The sequence below is a fragment of the Dendrobates tinctorius genome, unplaced genomic scaffold, assembly GCF_039654945.1.
Source record: "Dendrobates tinctorius isolate UK_male_01 unplaced genomic scaffold, ASM3965494v1 ptg000143l, whole genome shotgun sequence".
NCBI lineage: Eukaryota > Metazoa > Chordata > Amphibia > Anura > Dendrobatidae > Dendrobates > Dendrobates tinctorius.
In genome coordinates, this window is record NW_027361810.1 from 30,376,491 (window position 1) to 30,403,042 (window position 26,552).

Consider the following 26,552-nt stretch of genomic DNA (forward strand, 5'->3'; position numbering starts at 1 on the left):
CGGACATCGGTCTGATATGTTTTAGTGAGTCCTGCATTGAGCAGGGGGTTGGACACGACTCAGGAGGTCCTTTCCAACTTTAATATTCTATGTTTCTATTACCTGTACCTTGTCAGGCGATGAGCCGCTGCGAAGCCCCTTGCTATACTTTTATTATTATTTAAAATAAAAGTTTTTTCAAATCCCCCGACTGGTGGGTATTGGCAGCCAAAATGATATATTAACAATATAAAAATTTAAAGAAAAACAAACATCCAGCCACTGAAGGTTGAGAGAACTTAAGGGAAAAAAAAACCCCCTCCCTAGGCTCCATAATATGAGTTGGCGTAGCACCGCTCTGGTCCCTCAGGTGTTATTTTGCTGGAATTTGCTATATATAGCGTTGTTATTTCTGAGGTTATGGTATGATGTGTATTTTGAGTATATACACGCTGCCCTCAGTGCATCTATATACACCTGTCCGTTTCATAGCAGCCCAGGAATGTATGAGAATCTCTTGCATGCAGCGCTGCTTTCCATAGATAAGATCTTGCAATCTTTCACTACAGATGAATGTGATAAGATGGCTTAAAGTGACATCAATTTAATTCTGCCCTTAAGATATACGAGTCATGGGAAAGTTTAATGTCAAATAGCATGTGCTTACAGCAGTCATCTCACTGTGCCGTCTTTACGGCTAATCCCTGGAAACCTTTTTCTTTTTCAGAATTCTTTTATACTTTATCTCAGTTATCCTTTTTATACTTTTCCTTCTTTTTGGATCCATTTCTGTGATTGGCTTTAAAAAAAAAAACAAAAACGTTGGAGAAATCTTATAGATTTGAAGCTCAACTTGTATATTTTTTTATGTCCTCTCCCGAATGACAACACAAGGATCTTCTGAATTCACCCAACACAAGATCTAAGATTTGGTCATTGTTGGCTTTAGTCCACCTAACGTAGTCCATGACTAGCCTGATTGTTTTCTGGGAGGCATGCATCCTTGTCTCGCTGGTGGTAGATTCGGCTGCTAAAATCGATTGTTGGCGTCCACTACGTTGGGATCATTGTGTGTTATTGAAGCCTACGTTTTCTAAGGCCTTTTTGGAGAAGATTATGGATTGCCAGATTACCCAAGTCATGTGGCAAGGCTTGGTGAACAGTTGAAAATTGATTTATGGTAGATTCCTCATATTGGTGGCCCTAATGAATAGAGTTGAGCGAATTTGTTCGGATTTGGTTCCGAATTCGATCGGCAGTGAATATTGCTTTTGCAATATTCGTCGAACACAGACGAACGTCATTAGAGTCAATGGGAGTAGACATTACCGAATATGTTCGGAACCGATCATCAAACATACGTTCAGCATGAATAGGGAACCAATATGACACGAATATGGCAAATTCAGATTCGGCGCATCCGGACAAATTCGCTCAACTCTACTAATAAACCAGCTTTCTTCTTCCTAGAGGAGATCCTTTTTGCATGCCAGGAAGCATTTTGTAAACCTTCATATGTAAGGTAGCAGTCCCGTGATGTAACTTCTGAGCAACCTTAGTAAACAACCAAGACAAGTAGTTGGTGGCTTGCTTTGAACTTAGGCGTAGGCTCCCTCTACTTTAGATGCTTCATCCAGGCTATTAAATGCACACCGTATAGAGGGCATGGTTTCTCCTTAGGAAGACTACCAACTTGTATTAGGGAGACTTATAGGACTGTCAGTGATCCTCGGGAAATCAATATGCAATTAATTCTTCTTCGGGAGGGAAAAATATTACTCTAATGCCACCTATCAGAGGTGCCTCTCCTATTAGTCCAACCTTTTGACAACTGGTGGTTTACTATGCCAGCTGGTGGTGTGGCCTTTAGGAAGAGAAACTGTGCTACCTAGACCTCCCATTTAAGGCTTCTCATCCAGCCTTTTAATTTCCTGGTCAGCAGAGTGAGGAAGAAGACCGAGAACCCCCCAAACAACTGTCTGCGGATTGGTGTCTTTGTTTTTGGAGAAGATTGTGGATTGCCAAACTACTTAAGTCATGTGGCAAGGCTTGGTGAACAGTTGAAAATTGATTTATGGTAGATGCCTCAAATTGGTGGCACTAATGAACCTCCTTTCTTCATCCTGGAGAAGAGCATTTTTATATACCTTTCTCAGGAAGCATTTTGTAAGCCTTCATATGTAAGGTGGCAATCCCGTGATGTAATATCTGAGCAACTTTAGTAAACAACCAAGAGGAAGTATTTTGACTATTATAATGAGGCAAAGATAAGGAAATTATGCTCTTCAAAAGTGCAAGAAAATCAACAAAAGCATTTGTTGAGTAGTCTGCTAGAATTGTTCCAGTTGGGCACCAGAAATGCCTGTATGTTTAGATGTGCCTTTTGCTGAAAAATCTTACAGGGGTATTTCTTTAATCTTTCCAAAATAATCTGACTGTAATATCAATGAAATCCCGGCTGGAGCATTGAGCTGGGACTCGTCAAAACATTCATGGCTTGAAATAAACAGACCACATGATACATACTTTTTATGGACATATGTTTGCTTTTGTGAACAGCGACAAGATCACAGGGTAGTTGAGGTCGATGTCAACGTGATAAATATCTGCGGATTGTGCCCAGATCAAACAGACGTAATGCCACCTAGTTAATACAATAATAAACAGTCAACTTTCTTTAGACCGCGGTTAGAAATAACACTACTTATGACATGCCGGCCATGAGAACAGTGGGTAAGTGATGAAAGATAATGGGATTAGCCCGTGAAGACCACCCACTCTCGCAGTAAAGAGGTTGTTGAGAAGGAAAACTATCAAGGAATTGAGTTGGAGGACATGCCGGTCTCTGGATTTAGACAGTCTAAAGTGGCTTTCGATGTTTCTGTTCTCTCCACCCAAAACAAAAATCATGGTTGACCATTGTAAAGTGGCAAAAATCACTTTTTCCAGATTCTCAGTTTTTGCTTTTTTGCTTATAGTTATATTTTTTTTACATGTACTGTCAGAAGGTGAAATCCAAATTTCCTTGTAGTGAATAAGTGAAATCGGTCAACTTCTCTTTTATTTAAAAAAAAAACAAAAAAAAAAAACCTGACTATAGGCAACAATAGATGAAATAACGGTATGTGTTTGAGAAGGAAAGAATCATGAATGTCATGTTAACCCATGCAGCTAAACATGTTTCCAATGGATGGAGTTAAGTAAAGTTGACCATACACCTTCAACAGTCGTCTTCCCCATATGCTGCACGCATGCTTGGTCGGTAACGCTGAAATCGGCAAGTTCCGTTGACATCTTTCTGACTGGTATGATCACCTTTAGACTACTGCCAAACTTCCCGGTTGACATCTTGGTCTGTGAAAACAATAGAATCGAACATGAAATTCAATATAACTTTTCCTCTTTTTGCGCCATCTAGAAGAGTTCTGATGTACCTATACAGATTAGTTAGATGGTTGGCTGCCCCCCCCTGAAATCCACAAATTTGCTGAACATTTATCTGTGTATGGCTGATATTATCCTTTTTAAATGAACACATTTGAGAAGGTCATCTAATATACAAGTCCTATATCGTCAAGCCAGAACTTCTAGTGAACCCTCTTGGATGTAAATGTTACCTATAGCCTAAATCTACATGACTTTGCACGTTCATGTTTTTTCTTTAATTTTTTTGTATTTATATTGCAATTATAATATCTGTGAAAATTTATGACACGGGTTGATAACTTATATATTGCTGGAGGTCCAAGTTGTAGCACCTGCACGATCAGCAGATCGGGTAATTTTACATGCAATGTGCATGTTCAACCATCAGTTAACCCAATTACTATGGAGCTGCCACCCGCTGAACTCAATTTTTTACAGCAATGTTATAAAGAAAAAAGAGGGCGGTCACGCATCTGACCTGACTTTCCATTGTGTAACGGGGATGTGCCCACAAGACCTCCACCGATCAGTAAGTTATCACTTATCCTGTGAATAGGTGATGTCACGTTTTCACCAGACTCCTTAATTTGGGTTGCGTTATTAGTTTGTGTTTTATTGCAATGTTGTCCAGACTTTTATAGGCTGTGTTAACTTGTCGAATATTTGCTTTCACAACGAAGAGGATGACGAGTGAACACAGCCTTAATGTTTCAGCACCAGTTCTGAACATAAAATGGTAAATAAAAATAAGGAAAACTTTCTCTTTCTTGCAGCTACAAGTTGCACAAAACTGGAAGACTTGAGTTATTTAGATGTTCAGAGAAATGCGCCACTGAGAACATCAATCCGGATGCCTTGGCATAACACAGCAGGGACCCGTGTGCAGCAGGAAATCAAAGGTTGGTTTTAATCATGGTCCATGCAAAGTGGCCGTTGCTAAATCTAAGCCCTCTGTTGGTTTGGTGGATGGTGCAATGATTTTTTTGGCAAAAAAATAAAATTCCACCTCATCCTTCTAATTTAGAGATATTTCTCTAAGGAAAGAAACTCAACTTGGCAAATGAAACTAGGTTAGTTTTCACACATCATGCCTTTCTCGCACTTGACTGCTCTTGGCAGTCTCGGAATAAATTGGCACAATGTACCGATGCCCCTGTAGTCCGCCTTTTAAGCACTGTGTCATTTGCTGGAGTTTGATCATATTGCCTCATTTTAATTTAACCCTTAACTGCTCCAAACTGCATTTACCTCTTTGATTTTATTTTTTTTTTTTTTTATGGGAAGTGAGGGGTTACCATTTTCTCCTCTGAGATTTTTATTCCTTTTGCAGCTCGCTTTGTCCCCTACAAGCCACAGGACATTCTGTTGAAGCCGCTGTTGTTCGAGGTGCCAAGTATAACAACAGACTCAGTGTTTATTGGAAGGGGCTGGCTCTTTCAGGAGATTGAGGAAAAACTGAGTTGTTCAGAGCTGCCGGAGAACCGGGGAGTCATGATTGCTGGCAGTGTCGGATTTGGAAAGACGGCGGTAATTTCTAAGTTGGTGGCGCTCAGCTGTCATGGGACTCGAATGAGGCAGATTGCCTCAAATAGCCCTTGTACCTCTCCCAAAGGTTTGTTACCTGTAATGTAGACCTGTTCTATATTAACATTATATCTGACTTGATGCATTGACCACTCTTTCAGAAATAATTTGTATCCTTAAAGAGATTGTTCACTTTGTCCATTTTCCTCTGTGTGGGATAAAGCCAAGCGATTATATTTGTCACATGGACAGGAGTGGTGATGGCTTTTCATGTGTCATACTTTGCAAATTCAAAGTTTGCAATGACCACCCTCTGGTTTAGGGAGGGTTACAGGCCAAGCAGTGCTTTAGGGGAAAAAAATATTCAAGTTATGTCTCCACCAGAAGTACGAAAACTGTCTACAACTAAAGGGTCAAGGGCATCAACTTATAGTGTAGCTTCCTCCAAGAAAGGGGCATTATAGAACAAGCTTTGCCTTTCCTTTTGGAGGAAAGACAATTTACATGCTTTTTTCCCCAGGAAGCATTGGCAGGTCTCCGCAAGAAAAAGCTGCAGTTAATCTTGGAGGTACCAGGCTTCGCTGCCGAGCCACCTGCTCCTGCCAGGAAAATCTCATACTGTAAATAAGAAATATCCCTCCATGGAAACGACATCCAGTTGCCAAAAGACAAGTTAGACTTTCTCCATTTTGGGATCGTTCCTTTGGCTCAAGTATTTGCTCAATCTCCAGGCCATTTATTTTAGATTACTTAATAGCCTAAGTCCTTCCTGCCAGATCCATCCTGTATGTTTTCCTTTACAAATCTGGGCTGATTTATTAACTGCCTGTCCAACTTATCTCGCAAAGTTCTATTTTTGCCAGTTTATGATTTCATGTGGTCGTCCAAGATGCAAACTTTACGTAAAGTTTGAGTCCATCATTTTGCCACCCCTCCCCCCCCCTTTTTTTTTTTTTGTTTCGGCTGAGAACTAGTTGATCTTGATGGGCTTAGGTCTTTAACTATTTTCTCTTTTACTCTCGTTTGGGTAGGTAATGACCATGCCCCCGAGATTCCCCTGTCTCAAACATCTCCGCTAAGCCTCAGCATGTGTGGTGCAAACACGATGAAAACGCTAGGCTCTTGTGGAAGCACGGAGCACCAAAAAATGATGGATGATTCACTTAAACATCTGGCTTCTAAGGTATCTCCGTTTCTTATTTCATACGGTTCTTCACTTTTTCCAAAAAATTAGTAAGGACGACTTTTTAAAGTGCTTGGATCTGCATAATCCTAATCTAGTACACGACTGTTTTTTCTTAAGCCTTTTTCATATCCCTCCTTGTCGTGTTTTGGTCCTCAGGTTGTTGCTTATCATTACTGTCAGGCGGACAACACGTACACTTGCCTGGTGCCGGAGTTTGTGCACAGTGTGGCAGCTTTGTTGTGCCGCTCACATCAGCTCACGGCTTACCGAGACCTACTTATCAGGGAACCTCATTTGCAGAGCATGCTTAGCCTACGGTCTTGTGTGCAGGACCCTTTGACTGCCTTTAGAAGAGGAGTCCTAGAGCCAATGGCAAATCTTCGTCGAGGTAGGTGGCAAAGTTAACTGGAAACTTAGCTGTTTAAAAAAAAATCATGATTTTTTTTTTAAAGACCCCTTTTAACATTGAGTGACAATGGTATTATAGACAAAAAAAGAGTAATACTCACCTTACCAATCACCTGCCTCTCTCAAGCCTCCCTGGACCCCCTGCCAGTCTATGTTTACTGGACTTCAGCAATGATTTGGTTTGTGACCACTCCAGCCAATCACAGGCTGTTGCTTTGACATGTCGACACCCCTGAGGTGCAGAAGCAGTCACATTTCTATCAAACACTATGTTGCTGAAGTCCGACACTGGCAGGGTGCCAGGAAAGCTTAAGAACTGGTGTGGCAGAGGATTGTTAAAGTTAGTGTTTTATATTTTATGCCATTGACAGCAAATTGAGTAAAATAGAAAAGAGGTGAAAAACGCCGACCCCCCCCCCCCCGCCCCACACCCCCCCCCAAATTTAGTCAGGTCAATAGGCTGGGTCATATCTGTGCCGGATGGTAGTCTTTTGTTCTTTGTGCCTCAGGGGGGGTCCTATAACAGTATTGTAGGCGACAGGGCATTTTATCGATTTTGCATTTGGACCCAGGACCTTTAGAATACACCACTATGCCGATAGGTCTGCATGTGTGGAAAATAATTTTTGCATGTGTTATTTTCTCCCCCCTTCCATCTTCTTGTGTGACCACCTGGGATTTGGGTAATCACTGTGTTCTATTAATATTGCAGAGCGGAGGATCCCAGAGGAAGAATTCATTATCCTGCTTGATGCTTTAAATGAAGCTGAATTCCACAAACCGGATTATGGCGACACCATTGCTTCATTTATAGGCAAAATAATTCCATCATTTCCACCCTGGATAAAACTCATTATGACAGTGCGATCTAATTTTCAGGTAAATCCATGCTGAATCCTTTTTTTTTTTTTTCTGTTAGCGGTTTTTATAAGTTGACTACTACCCATATGTGTTTCCAGATTTCATAAAGGTTAGAGTAACTTTGTCAATTAACTATTTTAAGACTCCTGGTTTGTGCCCCGTAAAAATGCTCGAGTAGTATAGTTTTGTCACGGCCATAATCGTTGGTTTGGCTTTTGGCTGAAGCATGGGTGTCGACAGAGCAATTTTTATTTTTACGTATGTGTATATAGATGGACAGACAGGCAAAACCTACCAGCTGTGAGGACCCTTCTCCGCTCTGTGCTCTAAAAGTGCAAACTTTTCTTTTTTTCTTTTTTTTTTTTCTTTAGTAATTGAGCAGTCTTTGTGAAGTCAAAAATCTTTCTAATGTAATCCATTACTTGTATTTTGCTTTCTTTTCTCTCAAATTCAATGCTGTAAGGGCTGTTTGTGCTGCATTGTTCATGCACTTAGAGTAGCTGTTTTGAACTGCTTGTCCAGCAAATCTCCGTACTCCAGTGTGAGCTTTTCTGTTCCTCGTCCCCGTGCTCAGACAGGGAGAGAGTGTATGAATGGCGTCTGAACAAAAAGGTGGGACGCATAGAAGCTCACACAGGAGTATGGATATTTGCTGGACCTGCAGTGCAAACAGCTGCTGTAAGTGCACAAACAAGGTAGATACAACAGCTCTTTCAAATTACTCTTTAACTTTGATCCTTGGATTGTACGTACAGTCTTTAAGCACACATGCGCTGTTCTGGAACCAGCTCATGTACTTGATGTCATTGGTGCTGATGTATACATTGGGTGTTTAGATAGATGGCATATCTAATATATGGGACATGATGTGCTAGGAAAATGGTGTCCCAAAGATGAGGTCATTGGATCACTATCTGGAATCGCCAGATTTGCATGTAATTCACAGCAGGAAATATAAGATTTTAGGGTTGTCAAAATCTGGGAAATGTCTTCACCAATATAAGCGATATTTGGTGATATGCCAAATGACTAAGTCAGCTCTGCTTCATCTCTGTATAATGCAGCTATAATTGGACTGTTAAGCTTTGCCTAGACTTGCATCTGTTGGTTTACTTAGCTATTGTCCTACTAATAACCTCCTAATGACCTCGTTCACAAGGAATATTGGTATTTGTTCATAAGTCACCACCCACCAACCGTAACATGTCAGAGCTAGCCGAAGTAGACGCACGCTTGACTTGCTAAACCAGAAAAGTGAGATTGGATCAGCTCTGAGTTATCTGTCTCCCGATAGAATCCATTTTTCATCGATACCTAAATGGTGGAAATGTAATAAAATGTAGATTATGATACCAAGTCAAGTATTTACCAATCATTTAGACAGAAGGTTTTTCCGATGTCTGAGCTGTCCCTCTCTTCTGACTGGTAGATGAGAGAGTTGGGGTATCGCATACTTGGGGAACGTTTCAGCAGCTGCTTTGCCACCTCAGGGGCTGCTTAATGGTCGCAGATACATTGCTGTTTATTGACGTACACTTTGTTCTCTGCGCTGCTGCTTCTGCGTGTTTTCTACAGGCACCTTGGGGAGCAGAACTTCCCATTCTGTGTGTTTGCTCTTATAGGACACATCACCACTCATATATAAAAGAACAGCTAATACTGAAAAGTCATCCAAAGCTACATTTATGCTTTAACATACTTATGAATAATTGGGTAGCAAAAATTGAGACAATTAAACTTTTACTCTGGGACCACCAAGTAATACCCTCAAAAATACCTAGATATGACCCCAAACCTCCTGCATTAGCTAAGCTGGTTTTTCCATTAAATTTTCCTAGTAAAATTGGGAGTGTTGCCAAGTATGCCTTAACTCTTGGCCTCGTTCGACATCATACACATGGCCATATTATGGGAGATTCTATCTACTGTATGTACATGTTCTCTGACGTGGTAGGGGCAATATCATGATAACAAAGGTGATTCTCTCATGAGGGCTCCTTGGTTGGTTGTGGGTCTTACTCTGCTGTGTTTGTGATGTTTTCTTGGCGTGGATCTGTGCTCTGTGACTGCAGACTTGTCAATCCTCACAGAGTGCACAGTGCACACAGTTGGGATCCTCCAGTGCCAGTTACCGGCGATCATGTGACTCCAAGTATGTGATTTGCATCCTTCCAGCCATATTCCAACTAAACTTTTCCAGATTCAATTCACTTGTAATGAGCAAGGCTGCACATGTCTAGTTGACGCAAGTCTGCATGTATGCTAATCACATACTTGAGGTCACTGATCCGCCTGGCACTGGAGAATCTTGACATCACACACACTGCAGACTGTAACCCCAAGTTTGGAAAACTTCTTTTAGGGTCTAATTTTTGGATACTCTTGGTCGACTACGACCATAGCTTTAGAGGTTTAACCAAATTGAATCGCCTTCCTTTTTGATTTTAGATTTGCAAAATAATATTAATTGGAAAAATGCTGAACATAAATGTGATGACAAACTAGAGATAATATTGGGCCACGTTTTTTTTTCTTTGCCTTTAAATCCATATGGAAAGATTAAAATAAAGAAAATGTCTTGTGTAAAGATATTGCCCCATAGGTAATTCCTGCTAAATCGTTCTCTTAGCACTGACATATTGTGCGTTCTTCTCTGAGCCGCAGATATTATGGCCTCGCTGGTAATCCTCCTTCGGTTGCCAGAATATCTCTAAGTCATTGTTGATCCTCCCAGTTACATTACTTCTCGTGTTTGACTGCCAGGCAATTTACTAAATGCGCTTTGAGGGGAATGAAAAACAGTTAGCATCGTCTTGGAGCAAACATCAGGAGGGTTTGTCACATGTCTCATGTACAACAGATTACATTTTCATGTGTTAAAAGCAGCCAGCCATCTGCCATTCCGATAAGCCAACTTTTATGTAACCTACAGCTGCTGAGCACCTATTCATTCACAGCTAGTTGGCATGCAGGGAATTACAGTGCGCCGTAAGTGGAAGGGTGCAATCTCTCTACCACTGTAATAAGTCTCTTAACAAATGTGTGCTTTTTCTTAATTCTAGGAAATAACAAGTTCACTGCCCTTGTCCAAGATTTCCTTAGATGATTTCCCCGAGAACAAAGATATTTACAACGACCTGACGGCCTATATACAATACCGGCACGGCACTAGCCAGGAAATTGCAAACAATATCTCTTTAAATGGGAAAACAGATGCCAGCAGCTTCGGCAAACTGTGCGATCACTTGGTGATGAGGAGCCAGGGGTCTTATCTTTACCTGAAGCTCACCTTGGATCTTTTCGAAAGGGGCCACTTGGTGATCAAGAGCTCCAGCTACAAGGTGGTGCCGGTTTCCGTCTCCGAGCTTTATTTGCTCCAATGCAACATGAAGTTCATGACGAATTCTGCTTTCGAGAAAGCTCTACCCATTCTGAACCTGGCGCTGGCCTCGCTGCACCCGATGACTGACGAGCAGATTTTTCAGGCCATCAATGCCGGCAGCATTTACTCCGAACAGAACTGGAAAGACTTTCAACAGCGCATGGAATTGCTCTCCTGCTTTTTAATCAAGAGGAGGGACAAGACGCGCATGTTTTGTCACCCGTCCTTTAGGGAATGGCTGGTATGGAGGGCCGATGGAGAGAGCGCACAGTTCTTATGTGAACCACGGTAAGGACAGAATTCATGCATAACAAAAAAAAAAAAATAGTTCTCAGAAATATCTTTTATTTGAATATCAAGGAGTATCCCACTGACTTCAGGCTCAGATCAAATCTGGCAGCAATGTTTAGTTTTACTGCCGCACCCCCAGAGGAAGATTGAAGTATTACACACTTATAGTCCTCCGGAGTGAGAAATGCTCATCGGAGGCAGTGTCCGCTTTGAATAATGATTGTAAAAGTTGTGTTTTTTTTTTGTTTTTTGTTTTTTGTTTTTTTTGCTGTTAGTGCTTGATACTTTTCCACAAGTGCTATAGGTTTGTCCTCCATGTGGGAGAATGTAACAGTACATGGAGCTTCTGTCTTCTCTCCAGTCCTCAGGTCTAGAGAACCACACTGCAGCATCTGTATTAGTGGTATAACGTTTCATTGGGGCAGTATGGTTAGGCTCGTTTACTCCTTGTCCTGTCGCAGGTATATATTGGGAGTAATCCCCATCGTATACCTCTGACACATACCTGTGGGCATTGGCTAAAAAACTGCACAATAGAGTACACTTTCCTATACAGTGGAAAAAAAAAGTATGTGTTACACATGTCGACGCAGAGTGTGCCTAATGGTCTCTTTGACTTATGTTTGTGACCTATGGACACGATTAGCATGCATATCAGGAGCTTTCCTGGCGCACACACTAAACATATGCAAAAACAAGATGTTAAATAAGCCTAATTGAGCTGGACAAGTGACTTCAGACTTGGCAAGCTAGGCCTTTCTGGGGGCCAGATTGACTTTTTTCTTTATTTGCCAAATGAGACATCACTAGAAAAAAAAAATATTAGAAAAAAGGAAATTCCCTTCTGCAATGGCTTCCTGGTTTCTGAAATTTTTCCAGCCTGGAATTGGGACCCCTTTACATTCTTCCCACCCAGTGTTTTAACCATAGATCACAGTTAGTAATTCCCGTCCACCACCCCACTATTACGGCACAGCTATATCGCATTTTCGATTTCCATTTTTTTAACATACAAAGAGAGTTAATCAGCTCCCCAATTAAATGGAAAATGTAACAGCCTTCACGGGCAGACTGCAGGCGGCTCCATGATAAATGTGCAGTGAAGTTTCTTTGGGAAAAATTAATTTCAGCATCTTCGGTGCAGTAATCCCACCGTAACAACCTGCATCGGAGATGACTGTTGATTGAGGTTTGTGACCCCCTTAGATGCTGTGATCAGTAGTGACTGTGGCATCTAAGCAGTTTGAACGTGAGAGATGCTCCCCGTGTCAGCTCATTGCCTAGCAAACACCTGCTTATAATGGTCTACCAGACTAAAGGCCCTGAATGGGTCTTGTGCTGAAGGTTGACGTTTTCTGTACCCCTAAACTTTGGGAAAAAGAAAAAAAAAAACCATTGCCAGAAAGTTCAGTTTGACTATTGTGTAATCAAAAGGTTGTTCCCCAAAATATCAAGTTATTCCCTATCTGTAGGATAAGGGATAACTTGCTGTTCGCTGGGTGTCCAACCCCTGCCACGCCTAGAGCACTTAAAGGCTCAATTGCATAGGAATTAAAACACTAATTACTTGGGAATGCAGCAACAGATAAAAGATATAAAGGTGTTAATTGACTTGGCTTTCAAAGACCTGCATACCCATGCATGTGGTGTGGGAGGGTTGATTTTACTGATGGATTCCCTTTTTATAAGAGTTAGATAGGAGATAATTTCCTGATTGCCGGGTGTCCAACCGATGGTACCTCCACCAACCCCAAGCTGAGGTTAAGGATGTATGCCACTGCATCTTTGTATAATCCCTACTCCTAGTAAGGAACTGTTCATCTCTTCTTCAATCCTCCCCATCCACCTCGCCTCCTCCTCAAAACTGTTCCTTAACATACAATCCTCTGTCTCCAAACACAGACAGCCCCCTCATGCCCTCTCCTGCTCCCACCTGCTAACACTTTCTCTGCTCCTTCTCACTGCTGGTGATATCTCTCCAAATCCTGGTCCTCCTCACCACATTCCCACAGTCATTTCTACCTCCCATCCACGCTCTATCACAACCTTCCGTAACCATTCCAACCTTATACCCATTCACCCAGCCCCCGCTTCCCCAGTCCCACTCACAGGAGCTCTGTGGAACGCCCGCTCGGTCTGCAACAAGCTTTCCTACATCCATGATCTTTTTGTTACTACCAAACTTTCCTTCCTCGCCATCACCGAAACCTGGCTCACCCCTTCTGACAGCCTCTCCTGCTGCACTTTCATATGGTGGCTTCCACCTTTCTCACACCCCCCGCCCCAGCAGCAAACATGGCGGAGGAGTTGGTTTTCTCCTGTCAGATACCTGCTCCTTCACCCTAGTCCATGCCCTCATCATCTCTCTCCTTGACTACTGCAACCTCCTGCTCAGTGGCCTCCCCTCGAACACTCTCGCACCCCTCCAATCTATTCTAAACTCTGCTGCCCGACTAATCCACCTGTCCCCCCGCTATTCCCCAGCTTCTCCCCTCTGTCAATCCCTTCACTGGCTCCCCATTGCCTAGAGACTCCAGTACAAAACCCTAACCATGACATACAAAGCCATCCACAACCTGTCTCCTCCATACATCTGTGACCTCGTCTCCCGGTACTTTCCTGCACGCAACCTCCGATCCTCACAAGATCATCTTCTCTACTCCCCTTTTATCTCCTCTTCCCACAATCGCATACAAGATTTCTCTCGCGCATCACCCCTACTCTGGAACCCTCTACCACAACATATCAGACTCTCACCTACCATCGAAACCTTCAAAAAGAGCCTGAAGACCCACCTCTTCCGACAAGCCTACAACCTGCAGTAACCACTGATCGACCAAACCGATGCACGACCAGCTCTACCCTCACCTACTGTATTATCACCCATCCCTTGTAGATTGTGAGCCCTCGTGGGCAGGGTCCTCTCTCCTCCTGTACCAGTTATGACTTGTATTGTTTAACATTATTGTACTTGTTTTTATTATGTATACCCCTCCTCACATGTAAAGCGCCATGGAATAAATGGCGCTATAACAATAAATAATAATAAGAGAAAGCAAAGTACAATGCTGGGATAAAAATAGGAGATAATGTCCAAACTTAGTACGACCTCTTAAATAAAACCAACTTTGTGTTATTCATTGTTGTATATTTATTTTCTCTTTCTCTAGGAATGGACATGCCCTCTTAGCATTTATGTTTTCTCGGCAAGAAGGAAAGCTAAATCGCCAGCAGACCATGGAGCTGGGCCATCATATTTTAAAAGCGCACATATTTAAGGTAATTTTTGCGAAAATGAATATTACTCTTGTAATTGTCTCATCCTATAAAGAAATGGCGCATAGTGGGGATAATGCCATCACTTGATGATCTTGGGGATCTGACCTCTGGGACCCCACTGATCCTGAAAGTAAAGCACTGCAGACTTTTTATTCTTGGGATCAGTGGGGGGGTCCCAAACTTCAGACCCCCAATTATCAAGTCTGGGGCATAGCCTACAGATATACAACACTTAATAAGATCGGAAAACCCCTTTAAACTGGATTTGTTAATTAAGGCAATTACTGTTCCTCTATGATTTCCATATGTTGCGGAGTTCCCTGCTCTGGAAATATTGGTGTCCGCAAATCTGGCAGTGAACTCGTCTACTTGGAGAACAAAATGATGGGACATTTTAAAATCCAACATGACCAATCCTTTTATCCAGTAGAGGTAAATTAGGACGACGCCATACACTTTGGATGATCTGGTTCTGTTAAAAAAAACAAACAAAAAAAAAAAAACAGCGACATTAGACAAACCATCCCTAATATGTGCATGGCCCCCTTATGTCCCTATTTTTTGTGCCAATTCTTAGCTGGAAGGTGAACATGACGGCTACAATCCCAGCTCCTATAAGTATGAGTAGAAAGGTCTGTAGACCGTGGGTCCATAGTTCACCCCGTACACTGCTCTATTTGTGCTTTAGGATCAGCTGCTTGGTTGGAGCAATTTAGGGATCTCAGGCCCTGGATCCCCACAATCAACTCTTGGGGTATAACATATTCCCTTATTTTGTGGACTATGAAACAGACTTTATTAAGAAGTAAAACTTCCTGTGATCAAGGAGAATGCTCAGAGTGCTCTTCCCGATCACTGAGAGGTGTGTGCTTTATGTAGCAGAGCTGTGTGCGTGCTTATGTAGCAGAGCTGTGTGTGTGTGTGTATATGTAGCAGAGCTGTGTGTTTATGTAGCAGAGCTGATGCAGATTGTACTTAGTGTGCATACTATAAAGCAATATGTTTCTAATAGACATACTGCAGAGAAACAATACATCTTTTCTCCTATTCTACCCTAATGCATTAAAGTTGGTGATATTGACCCCCTCTTCTTCTTTACACCACCAATGCAAAATATGTCTCTTTGTTTCTGCTTTCTAAATCTGGGATGCGTCCTATAGTACGAAAAATGTTGTTTTTTTTATCTGTTGACTTGGATAAATGCTGTGTATCAGTCTCTGGGGAACATTGATAATGTGTGCTGATGACCTTCCTTGTAATTCTTGCAGGGCCTCAGTAAGAAAAGTGGGATCTCCTCCAGCACTCTGCAGGCCTTGTGGATCGGGTACAGCACAGATGGGTTGTCAGCGGCACTCGCCTCTCTCAGGAATCTGTACACCCCGAATGTTAAGGTAATGATGTTGCAGTAAATCTGCTGTAGATGAACTTGGCTGCACGTTTGGAGACCAGAGCAGCCGAGACAGTCACCACAAATCCGGATTTGGAGCCTGCGCTCTTTGGGTGGCAGTGAACTGAAGAAGCCTAACAGTATCCGAGTACGTGGACAAGACATTACATCAGAGGAACATGAACTGTGTGAGATCATTACGGAGCTGCTCATGCCTCGCGCTCCACAAAACTTGTCTGTGCTCTTTGTTCTGGCTGCCGGAGATGAAGAGAACAAGGGGATGTAAGGCCATTAACTTCGGAGATTGAAAAGAATTATATTCTATAGAAAATGGCAAGAAAGGGATAGAAAGAATTGGGCAGAAAGAAAGGTTGTCTGGGATTATAAGAAACAAAAAAAAAGGGGTCTTGCTTATTTTTTTCCTCTACCTGAAACGGTGCCACTCTTGTCCAGTGGTTGTCTGGTATGACAGCTCATCCCTTTATAAGCGAATGAGACGAAGCTACAAAACCAGGCACAGTCGACAATGGTACAGTTTCTTGGGAAAAGAGCAAATCCTTGTTAGTTTGGGTGTATATATGTATGTGTATATATATATATATATATATATATACCCAAACTCGCCCCTCAATAGATGATGATGATCACGTTGAATTACAATGATGATGTAATATGGCTCCTCAGGGGTGTGACTCACTCCATATAGGGCAGTAATAAGTCACCAATAGATTGGCTATGCAGCGTTTCAGCTCCTTGACTCCATAGACTTCAAGAATCGAAAGTTATCCCCCCATCTACAAGTTAGAGGGGTTACTTACTGGACATTGGGGGGTCCATATGCTGGGACCCTCAGTGATTCAGAGAATCAAGTTCTGGATCCCAAAAACCATGCTCTGTACCTCCGCTCAATTCAAGATGTGAGTCCCATTTTTCAAATAACTTTGAGGTCCCAGTGGTCAGAACCCCAGAGATTAGTGAGTCATCCCCTTATCCTGTGGTTAGGAGTTAACTATAGTTTCTGGGAATTAGTTAGAATATATTGTGAGCACGCAGAAATTGACATTGTTTAGCAAAATAATAAATCAACTAGAACCATTGTGGACAGTTTTGGAAGGAAGAGAATAAGGTTAACAGTAAGAGAAATGGTAGTAAGCTGTGAGGGGGGGGGGGGGGGGGACTACTGCCAACTCCCACCAAAAATAAGGGTTCGACATGTCAAGCATCAAAATCAGCAAGCTTGGCCAGTATTTTAATATGTTCAAGGGAACAGTTTTTTTTCCTCTTAAATGCATATATATTGAAGGGTAAAAATAATTTTTGCAGTTGGGCTTCATTAAAAATTTGGCACCATTTGGTTCTTACAGCCTCTGTTTCCCTTCACATTCTTTGAAGTGGTCTGTGATTATAAATCAACTAAGTGGAGTTTGAAATACTTCCATTGGACGATCAGAAGGAACTCACTGACAAATTCTCAGTTAACTCATTTGGTAGCCAAAAAGCACAGTGCAACACAGAGGCTATGGAAAGCAAACGGTACAAAATTTTTACTGAAACCCAATTGCAAAATTGATTATTAGCCAAAATGCATTTTTTTCTTAAAGGAAAAAAAAAGTCACCACCTGTTAATTGATTTTTTATAGGAAAGTCTAATATTTGATTGTGACCATCTGACAAGTCAGACTTTTTGATAAACTGATCCTAAAATGGTCCAATTAGCCTTGTAATATCTGACTGTATGTTGATCTGCTCTGCAGATATACTGTACATATATATTGTGTGTCTCCTTTAGTAAGGCCCAGGCAGCTATAGAATAGAGAGCATACTTTTACTTTTCCGTTTTGCAGACTGTTGACTTATTGTTTTCCTCATTAATTCAGGTCTGTTCTTTTTTTCTTTCCTGTGCTTTCTGTACATGTCAATGTACATAATAATAATATGGTGTTCTGCTTACGGGGGCCGCTCCAACTGCGCGGTAATTGCAGTGTTTTGTCGTCTTCTGTTAGAGAATAGCAGCATCTGAAACTTTATGCCGGATTAACTAAACCAAACAAGTGGGGCTTTCACAAGGCAATGGAGATGCCTTCCACTCCACTGGGCACTGCTTTGTGTGTATTACATATCAGAATCAGGGAATCCCATGGCTGTCATTACTTTCGTTTTATTTCCAGCTCAGAAAAGCAGCCTCTGTATTCTGAAAGAGAGACTTAAAAGCGATGGACACCTTTGTCATGGAAAAGCATTTTTTATTAACCTTATGTTAACAAATGCTCTAAGTTTCTAATGCAGTCTTCACTTCATTAAGTTTCATGACCCTACAGTCTCAAATTTTCAGCTTTTTTTTTTTTTAATGGGAGTGTCTCTCCCAGTAATACAGGGTGGATGTGTATCAGCTCAGCTTCTATCCTGCACTTATTTCCTTTTCTATAACCTGCATTTTCTGCACTCCCTGACAATGTGTACTTTCTCCCTCTCCACATTGTGGATATCTGTGTTCAGCTAACCCCCTGACCCCTACCATTCTCCATGATGCTGTCTCTAACACTGACAATCTAAAACAGCAGAATTATAGAATATTTTTAATGAAGTCTAATGTAGAAGATTGCATAACATTTAATTTTGAAACAAATAATAGTGTCCAAAGGTATGCATGACCTTTTGATGAGGGATCCTGAGCGACTTACAAAAGAAGCTATGATTTGTATGTTATAAAATTGCATTTATAGCAATTATGTTGTATAGATTTTTTTTTTTCTTACCTTATTTACATAGCACATCATCTGAATGGACAGGTCACTGCCTCCTACATCAAAACTCTCATCCGCTGCTGCTGTTATGATCCTCATCTGATTGTTCGTGCACTAACTGCCCACACTTTGATAGGGAAGATTGGTGATAAGTGGAACTTTGGGAATTTGAGTACTTACCTCCAAATTCAGCCTTTGGGGAGACTTTGCGACCAGTTTATTATTAAGGGCCTTGTAATAAGTAGGCATGATCCAAAATGGAGATCCCTTTTAAGAAAGAATTTATTGTATGGAAGTGGTAATGATTTTTGAGTATACTGTATCAAATCATTCTTCACATTCTTATATCGGTCGCAGTTGCCAAACTCTGTAGAAGTGAAATATCGACTGTGGTGGAAAAGCCATCAGTCTTTTCCACTGCCTGGCTTCTTCCACTGACTGCTATAGTCATCTACAAAGCTCAGTGTATTACATATCAGTTTAATTATGGTAAATGAAAACTCCTCCAGACTCCCCAATGAATCTGCTGTGTGAGAATTTACTGCGCCTCCTCCAACGAGGCATCGGCTTACAGACGAGTCCATGGGATTGCCTTTCATGCGGCAGTAACGCTCGGACCGGCGATAGTCTGCCAGGAGATTCCACTTCTTTAATAATTCATGCAAATTATAGCAATCCTGAAAAAAAAGTAAAATACCTGACTTGTGCCACCTGTGGAGGTAACAAGTTTCTAAAGCCCCCATACACTTTAGATAGTTGTCGGCCAATTCTTTGCCAGTCCTAGAACTCCTCCGTGCATAGGAGCGCTCACTAAAGGGTCCGTTACACATAGCGATATCGCTAGCAATATCGCTGTAACGTCACGCAGCAGCGATATTGCTAGCGATATCGCTACATGTGATACTTACCTCCGACCGGCTCCCCCCGCTGGTTATCGCTGATCGCGCGAGAACGTCCTGGACCATTTCTTGTCGGACGCTTCCTGTGGCGCCGACGAACGACGTGTGGACGCGGGCGGGAGGATGTCAGGATCGCGCGTCTGACAGGTAAGTAGCGACCCCCGACCGCTGCTATGTTGCTGGTGAGATCTGCCTGTTTGGCAACCCACTAGCGACCACTTAGCGATGCACCAGCGATCTAGATCGTTATCGGGATCGCTGGTGCATCGCTAAGTGTAACGGTACCCTTAGCCAAGTGTTCCTGTGTTCTCTGAGAGAGCCACCATCAGACTCCGCGGGGGGCCGGCTTATCTGTTAGAGAACAAAGGGATCAATGGTTCGATATCGGCTGAAGATGTCAGGGGCCCCCATACGCATTAGACTCTCAGCCAAACCCATCTGTTTGACCCAATAAAGCTTCATCTAGGACCACCTACCTGGTCACTGGCTTTCTTGTTCTCCTACATCCAGGATGGCCGCTGTCTGGCCGAGCTACGTCTGAACCACGCTTCTACAGGAAAAGTAGGGGAATGGGAGTTGAGCAAAAAGTTTCAAGCAGTCTTCACTTCTGCACCCGTCATCTTGGGCAACTCTTGCACTCGCTAGACCCTATGACATCATGAGGACTTTTCCCTAGGCCTAGTAAGCACAAGAGGTGCTCAGGATGCCGCCGGAGAAGTGAAGAATGCTGTGGTCTGGCGGCCTCTGGATCAGACTGGACGCCAGACCAAATGTTTTTCCCTTAAAACTACAGGGAAGGTGTGGTTGAGACGTAACCGTTCCCTATCTCACTATGGCAGACATTTTTAATGTAGAAGAACTGGAATGCCACCTTCAGAGGAGGGAACAAGCGTGGCACGCCAGGCAAGGTGACCCATGGTAAATAGTTTTCTTCCCTTCCTGGAAAAACTCATTTGCATTATTTTTTTTCCTTAGTGAAACACCATAATCATTTGCCCTCCCCCAAAAAACATATACCGGTATATGAGGAGGGCAAATGAAAGAATTGGACAGCGTTGTGCCCGGACTTTTCTGCAGTTGGTGCCTGTTGTTCTCCTTTCACTAGTGACAACAGGACACGTAGCTTGTACTTATCTGCATGGAGGCTGGGTGTAAATCGGAGCTTCTGCAGCTGCTCAAACTGACCCTGGACTTTGAGGAAAGATTTCTTTGTAGGTTGGAGCCGCACTTGCTGCGTAACCGCTGCTGATGTTTTCTCCAGACGTTCTGGCATTACCCCGCAGCCGACGGGTGGATTCGGTTACTTGTATGGAGTCCTGTAACATTCTGCACATTTATTGGCCTCCTTTCATTATACAGGGCTCATTTGTCAGATCTCCCGAATAGACGAAGAAGGGAAATGTATATCATCTGGTTACAGCGGTGAATATATATATATATATATATATATATATATATATATATATATATATATATTGCCTTTAGCAGAATTCAGTAATTTGCAGAAGCCCCATACATCATCCATACGTCCTGCTATTCACCATCAACCTTGTTGTTTTGCAGGTGAGCCGACTTTTGATCTTGGCCGGCGCCAACGTAAACTACAGGACGGAGGTTTTGAACAACGCCCCTATAGGGTGTGTGCAGGCGCACCTGGGCCACGAGGAAATGGTCGGCCTTCTGCTGGAATACGGCGCCTTTGTGGATGGAGCGTCAGAAAGTGGAATGACACCGCTGTGCTACGCCGCCGCCTCTGGACACTGCAGTGTCGTGTCACTCCTCTGCAAAAAAGGAGCTAAGGTAACATTAGCGATCTCGGGTTGATTTCTCCGTGATATTGTACATTCTTTTTTTTTTCTTTTTATTTCAACCAAAAGTGCCCACTTTCATTTTATGTGATTGGGTTTCAATTGTCGCCATTTCCGAGCTGTCGGAGAATATTTTAATTTTTAATCATTTTAATTTGCCCAGTTCACATACCGCAAAGAAAAGGTAAAAAATTGAACATTAGATTTTCTTAAATGAAGCGGTCAGGAGGCTTTAGGCGGTAAATGACCAACAACCTAATATTCAGGACGGTAACAATTTGGCAATTAGGTCCTTTTATATTCCAGTTTATGCAGCATAACATATAAAAAGTGCTTTGAAAACCTATAGTCTGTGATGTGTACGGAGTAAGCTTGTGATGGTGCAATCGGCCCAGTGCAATGCCAAACTTACCAGGAGGTACCATGACTCTTCACAGTAGTAACTCCACCCCTGTGACTCCTTACAGCTCATTAGCATATGTCATGCTGTGTTTTCAAGGTACTTTTTTTTATAATATTATTTTGTGCATAATAATAAGTATATCATGGTCACGGTTGTGGATCATAGGTTGGTGGTGATTTCCTTTAAGGGAATTTGTCACCAGGTTTTTGTCACCTAATCTGAAAATATCAAGTAGAGAGAGACCCTGAATCCAGCAATGTATCACTTACTGGATTGCTTGCTGCAAAAAGAACTGTTTTATCTGCTGCAGATCGATCAGTTCTCCAAATGCTGAGCTCTGTATAACTCCACCCACATCACTGATTGGCTGGACGCTTTGTGTACACTGTGCATAAACAGAAAGCTGCCAATCGGTGGTGTGGGCGCGATTATACAGAGCTCAGCATTCAGAGAACTGGTACTTGTGAAACAGATAAAACTGTGATTTTATCAAAACTGTAGCAAGCAGCCCAGTAAAGGACACATCACTGGAATCGGAGTCTCTTCCCCCTACATTATGCTGCTCTCAGATGTGGTAGTAAAAAAATAATGGCAGATTCTCTTTAAGTGTATGTAACAAATACAGGAGGGAATTTATCAAATTGCACTCCTCTAAATAATTTTTTTAGCCCTTCTATGCATCGGGAACTGACATCTACTCAGGTCATGAGCTGTATGTACACCAATATACACCGGTTTACTGGTGTGCAGTATAGTAAATGTGACTCGGAACCATTGACTCTGCCCCATTTTACTGATTCTTCCCACTTGGGGGAAAAAAATAAAAAAAAAAGTGTCATTGCTGGCCCAAAAGTTGCAATATTTTGCGCAAAATACGGTATCACTTGTGACTTTTGACTCCAGTTGTTTGGAGTAGAAGGGATAATTATTTCTCCCCATATTGCATAGTTAACCACTAAAGGGTGCCGAAGAGACGACCCTTTTTTTTTAAGCTAAAGTTGGCTTATGCCAAGAAGGGTGACTTCAGAATCAGACTACACAGGGTTTGTTTGTAGTCTGTAACCATGGAAACACACAGCTTTACATAGGAGCTGTTGGGCGCAGTTTTTTTTTTTGTTTTTTTTTTCAACTAAGGTCATTTGCAAATTCCCTGTCTTTTTAGATACACTAACACAAGAACATAAATTAATAACATCTTTTCTGACCAAATTCCTCAATCTGTCGCTGAATCGCACGTGTTTTACAAATTACAACAAATATTTCCATAATAGAACAATAACGGAAAGGAAATGATTTGCAGATGCATTTAACCAATAAACCGGTCGTCGGTGAATGTTTTGGCTTATTCTGTGGTTTGTGTCGTGTATGAAATGTGGAAAGTGACACCAATGTGAACTGGAGCCAAGCAGCGCGGCCGTAATACTAGAATATTCTGGGTAATTACGGGCTCGGCCGTAGTCGCCTCCTACACAACACTGTGATGTTTACGGCACCAGACGGCTGGAATTGGAGCGTGCAGAGCCCACATCCCACGTCTATGGAGCCGGAGTGCGCCCCGTGAGGGATTGTGGCTGCCGGATGGTAATGCGCCCCTTCCTCCCTAATAATCAGCAGATGTTGGGACTTCCTCTTTTAATGACTCTCGTTGATGACCGATTTCCTGAAGTGGTGTTACAAACGTTATGTTGTTCCAGCTTTCGGTAATGCTGAAAGTCTCCTGAATGTCTTCGCAGTGTCTATGATGGATTGGATAGATCCCTTTTTTTTTTTTTTCTTTCAATGATAAGATTCCCTTTAAGATCATGAATATAGCAAGATCACCCCACCCCCCCCCGCCACATCCTAGATCTTTGAAAACTACATCCATCGACACCTTTATGTCTTATATCCGTTGCTGCATGTCTGAGAAATCAGCGTTTACATTTATATGCAAATTAGGCATTAAGTGCTCTGGGCATGACAGAGCACTTCCCAGGGCTTTGCTTCCTGAGGTTGTTTTTCCTGCCTAGCTCCAGCCTCATTAACGTGATTGATGGCTCAATGTCTGCGTGACATCATGCAAGGAAATTAGACAGTGAGCTATCAAGCTTAAGACACTGGTTCTATGCAAGGAGACAAGCTCAGGAGGCAGAGGCTCCTTTAAAGGGGTTGTCCAGGCTTCGTGCTGTGCTGTATGACTGCAGACTCGTGAATCCTCACCGCTGACATGATTCAGTGGTGAAGCAGGCGGTCATGTGACTGCAAATATACATTTTGCGCACAACTGGGCACATTCCAACTAGAATTGTCTGACACGTCTAGTTGGCACGTGACCACGTGTATGCAGCTCGCATACTTATCATATAATGGTAGAATTAGGTCATCGTGTCCAACCCCCTGCTCAATGCAGGATTCACTAAACCATCTCAGACTGATGTCTGTCCAGTCACTGTTTCAGGACTTCCATTGAAGGAGAACTCACCACCTCTCACAGCAGCCTGTACCACTCATTGATAACTCATTGGTTGGCATGCGTCTGCTGACTCCCGACGCTGGCACGTTCTAAGGATTCATAATTCTGCAGTCACATAAACTGACTGCAAACTTGATCCCTGAGCCTGGACTTCCTCTTTAAGTGCTCTGTCACACCCAGAGCACTTAATGCCTTATTTCCTTAAGTGTTAAAATGCAGATTTCTCGGGAATATAGCAACAGATAAAAGATTATAAAGTTGTTAATGGATTTGCCTTTTAAAGACCTGTATGCCCATATATGAGGTTTGGGGGGAGAGGGTTGATCTTACTGACAGATTTCCTTAAGAAATAATATCCTGAAGTGCGGACTATCCCATAATTTGCCATAGGCGGATGTGTTAAAATGAGTAAAATGAATAAATGTATTTGACTTTCCAATTTGTTTGTATTCCACATATATGCCCCCTACCCACCCTGGGTGGCTGTGTTCACATGGAAAACGAGGCCACTAATAACAGATCTATTATTGTGCTAATATTATTTATTTTACTCGCTTATATAGCGTCCAAGAGTTTTCAAAAAACTTTTTCAGGGGAAAAAAAAAACTCCTATGAACAGCAAAGTGGATTTCCCATAGGAATGTGTTGGAAGCAGTTTCCCAGAGTTTTTGAAGCGGTTTTTGAGGACTTTGCAAAATTTCTGTTCAAACCAAACTCCTGAGAAATAAAACTCAATCTGGACATAGCCTGAATGTATTTGTATTTATTTGGTGGTGTCTTAAGTTCTCAGAGACAGAGAATAATCCTGGATATGTGCAAGGATTGATATATTAAACTTTTTCTTTCCTTTTTTTCTTTCCAGGTGGATCACATTGACAAGAAGGGGCAGAGTGCTCTGGTGCACAGCGCCCTGAGAGGCCATTGTGATATCCTCCAGTATCTATTGAGTTGTGACTGGACGTCCTGCAGCCAGCAGCCGAATTATGTGCGGAGGAGTCACGCTCTTCAGCAGTCACTGACGGCCGCGGCCAGCATGGGCCATACAGAGGTAACAGCATCAGGTCTTAACTGCTGCACGTTAGAGGTCGGGGGTCTTAGGACTCTCTGCCAAAAATATCATTATTTCCCCCTACACATGGATGATCCGCTCAGCTGAGCGTGCACGTGTTTCCTTATAAATTAACAACTTCCTGATCCTTTCTCTCCCCCGTCATCATCTGATTGGACAGTGTTGGGAGCCCCCATAACTAAACCGATTGCTATTCGTTCCCACAAGACTTGAAATGTGCATGGAGAGCCTTAAAGGGGTCGTCCTGGAATACAAAAACATGCCAGCTTTGTTTTAGCAACAGTGCCACCCCGACTATTGGTTTGTGCCTTTTATTGCATATCAGTCCAAGGAAAAAAAGTGATTACTTTTTTTTTTTTTCCTAATCCTGAATAACCTCTTTAAGGGGGTGCTGCCATTTGTTTGCAAATTACCGATGCATCTTGAAAGCGTGGCAAGAATAGGCACAGGGAGCAAAAACCTTCTATCTTCGTGGCGTTACTGCTGCTCGGCCGCAGTGTGTCCGCACCATAAGCTCCGGATATCACTGCTTCCACACATTAGATAAAAAATAGTTTCCAGACATAAGAGACAACCATAGACTCCAGCTTTACTGCATTGTTTGTTTTAGTCTGCAGTGGTCTGAGGCTGCTGCTCTGTGCCTTCTCCATACTTTACACTGCAGCGAAGCATGTGTTCACAAGTACAAGACTATCATATCCTCACCTGGAAGCCAGTTCAGATACTATTGACGGTAACAAAAAGTGAAGCGCAGCGCATGTCCTGCACCTCCTCCAGGTCCTCAGGATTGGGTGACATATTGGACGCTGTTGTTTCTTTATCTTTTACTTTCTGGATATTTTGGGGTGTCGGGAGTATTCCACGTGTGCCACTTTTTTATGGGATTGCTGATGAGCACTGTCCTGTCTTCATCCCACAAGATTAGTCCCTTTCCCACAAATGGTGCCACTTTTAGCAATTGTCGATGTCTGGTATTTCATTTTAGTAATTGGGGCTAAGCTACAGAAACTGCTTATTACATGATTGGCGCTTTTGGTTTTGGAGGAAAAAAGCACCACGTGGCTGAGATCCTAATGGCACTTTCTGCTGTGATAGGGAGGAGAGAGCTGCTTCATTCACAGTCCAAACAGAAGTCCCCCATGAAAGTCAGATGAACCCACCCATTTCAGCGAGACCGGCCAATCATCGGACATATATAATGGCCTCCCGACTTTTCCCTGACCGACTCGGGTTTTGGGACAAGAAGGATAAAACTGTTGGAATTTCGATGGTTGATTCTTTTGTTCTTGGGGAGAGAAGTGGCTGCCGTGCGGAGCGCTCGTGTGTACGGGGAGCTAGGCGAGATGGCGGCCTGCCGGATAAAGATTTACACATTTTTATCCTGCAGACCCCGTCTAAAAGATTTATTTCCCAATTGTTAGTATTATTTTTTGTTAGGATAGCTTTTTATTCCC

At 42.5% G+C, this 26,552-nt stretch overlaps 1 protein-coding gene across 4 annotated transcripts in view; it reads left to right on the forward strand.

The window, feature by feature from the left end:
• Nucleotides 1–26,552, forward strand: part of TANC1 (tetratricopeptide repeat, ankyrin repeat and coiled-coil containing 1) — a 205,838-nt gene that overhangs the window by 142,765 nt on the left and 36,521 nt on the right. For all 4 annotated transcript variants that reach the window (XM_073545686.1, XM_073545684.1, XM_073545688.1 and 1 more), the window contains 10 exons: nt 4,179–4,304; nt 4,736–5,017; nt 5,961–6,112; nt 6,272–6,503; nt 7,236–7,402; nt 10,447–11,054; nt 14,228–14,336; nt 15,605–15,727; nt 20,930–21,166; nt 24,892–25,077. In XM_073545686.1, the coding sequence (XP_073401787.1) occupies nt 4,179–4,304; nt 4,736–5,017; nt 5,961–6,112; nt 6,272–6,503; nt 7,236–7,402; nt 10,447–11,054; nt 14,228–14,336; nt 15,605–15,727; nt 20,930–21,166; nt 24,892–25,077 (2,222 nt within the window). The remainder of the gene's footprint in view (nt 1–4,178; nt 4,305–4,735; nt 5,018–5,960; nt 6,113–6,271; nt 6,504–7,235; nt 7,403–10,446; nt 11,055–14,227; nt 14,337–15,604; nt 15,728–20,929; nt 21,167–24,891; nt 25,078–26,552) is intronic.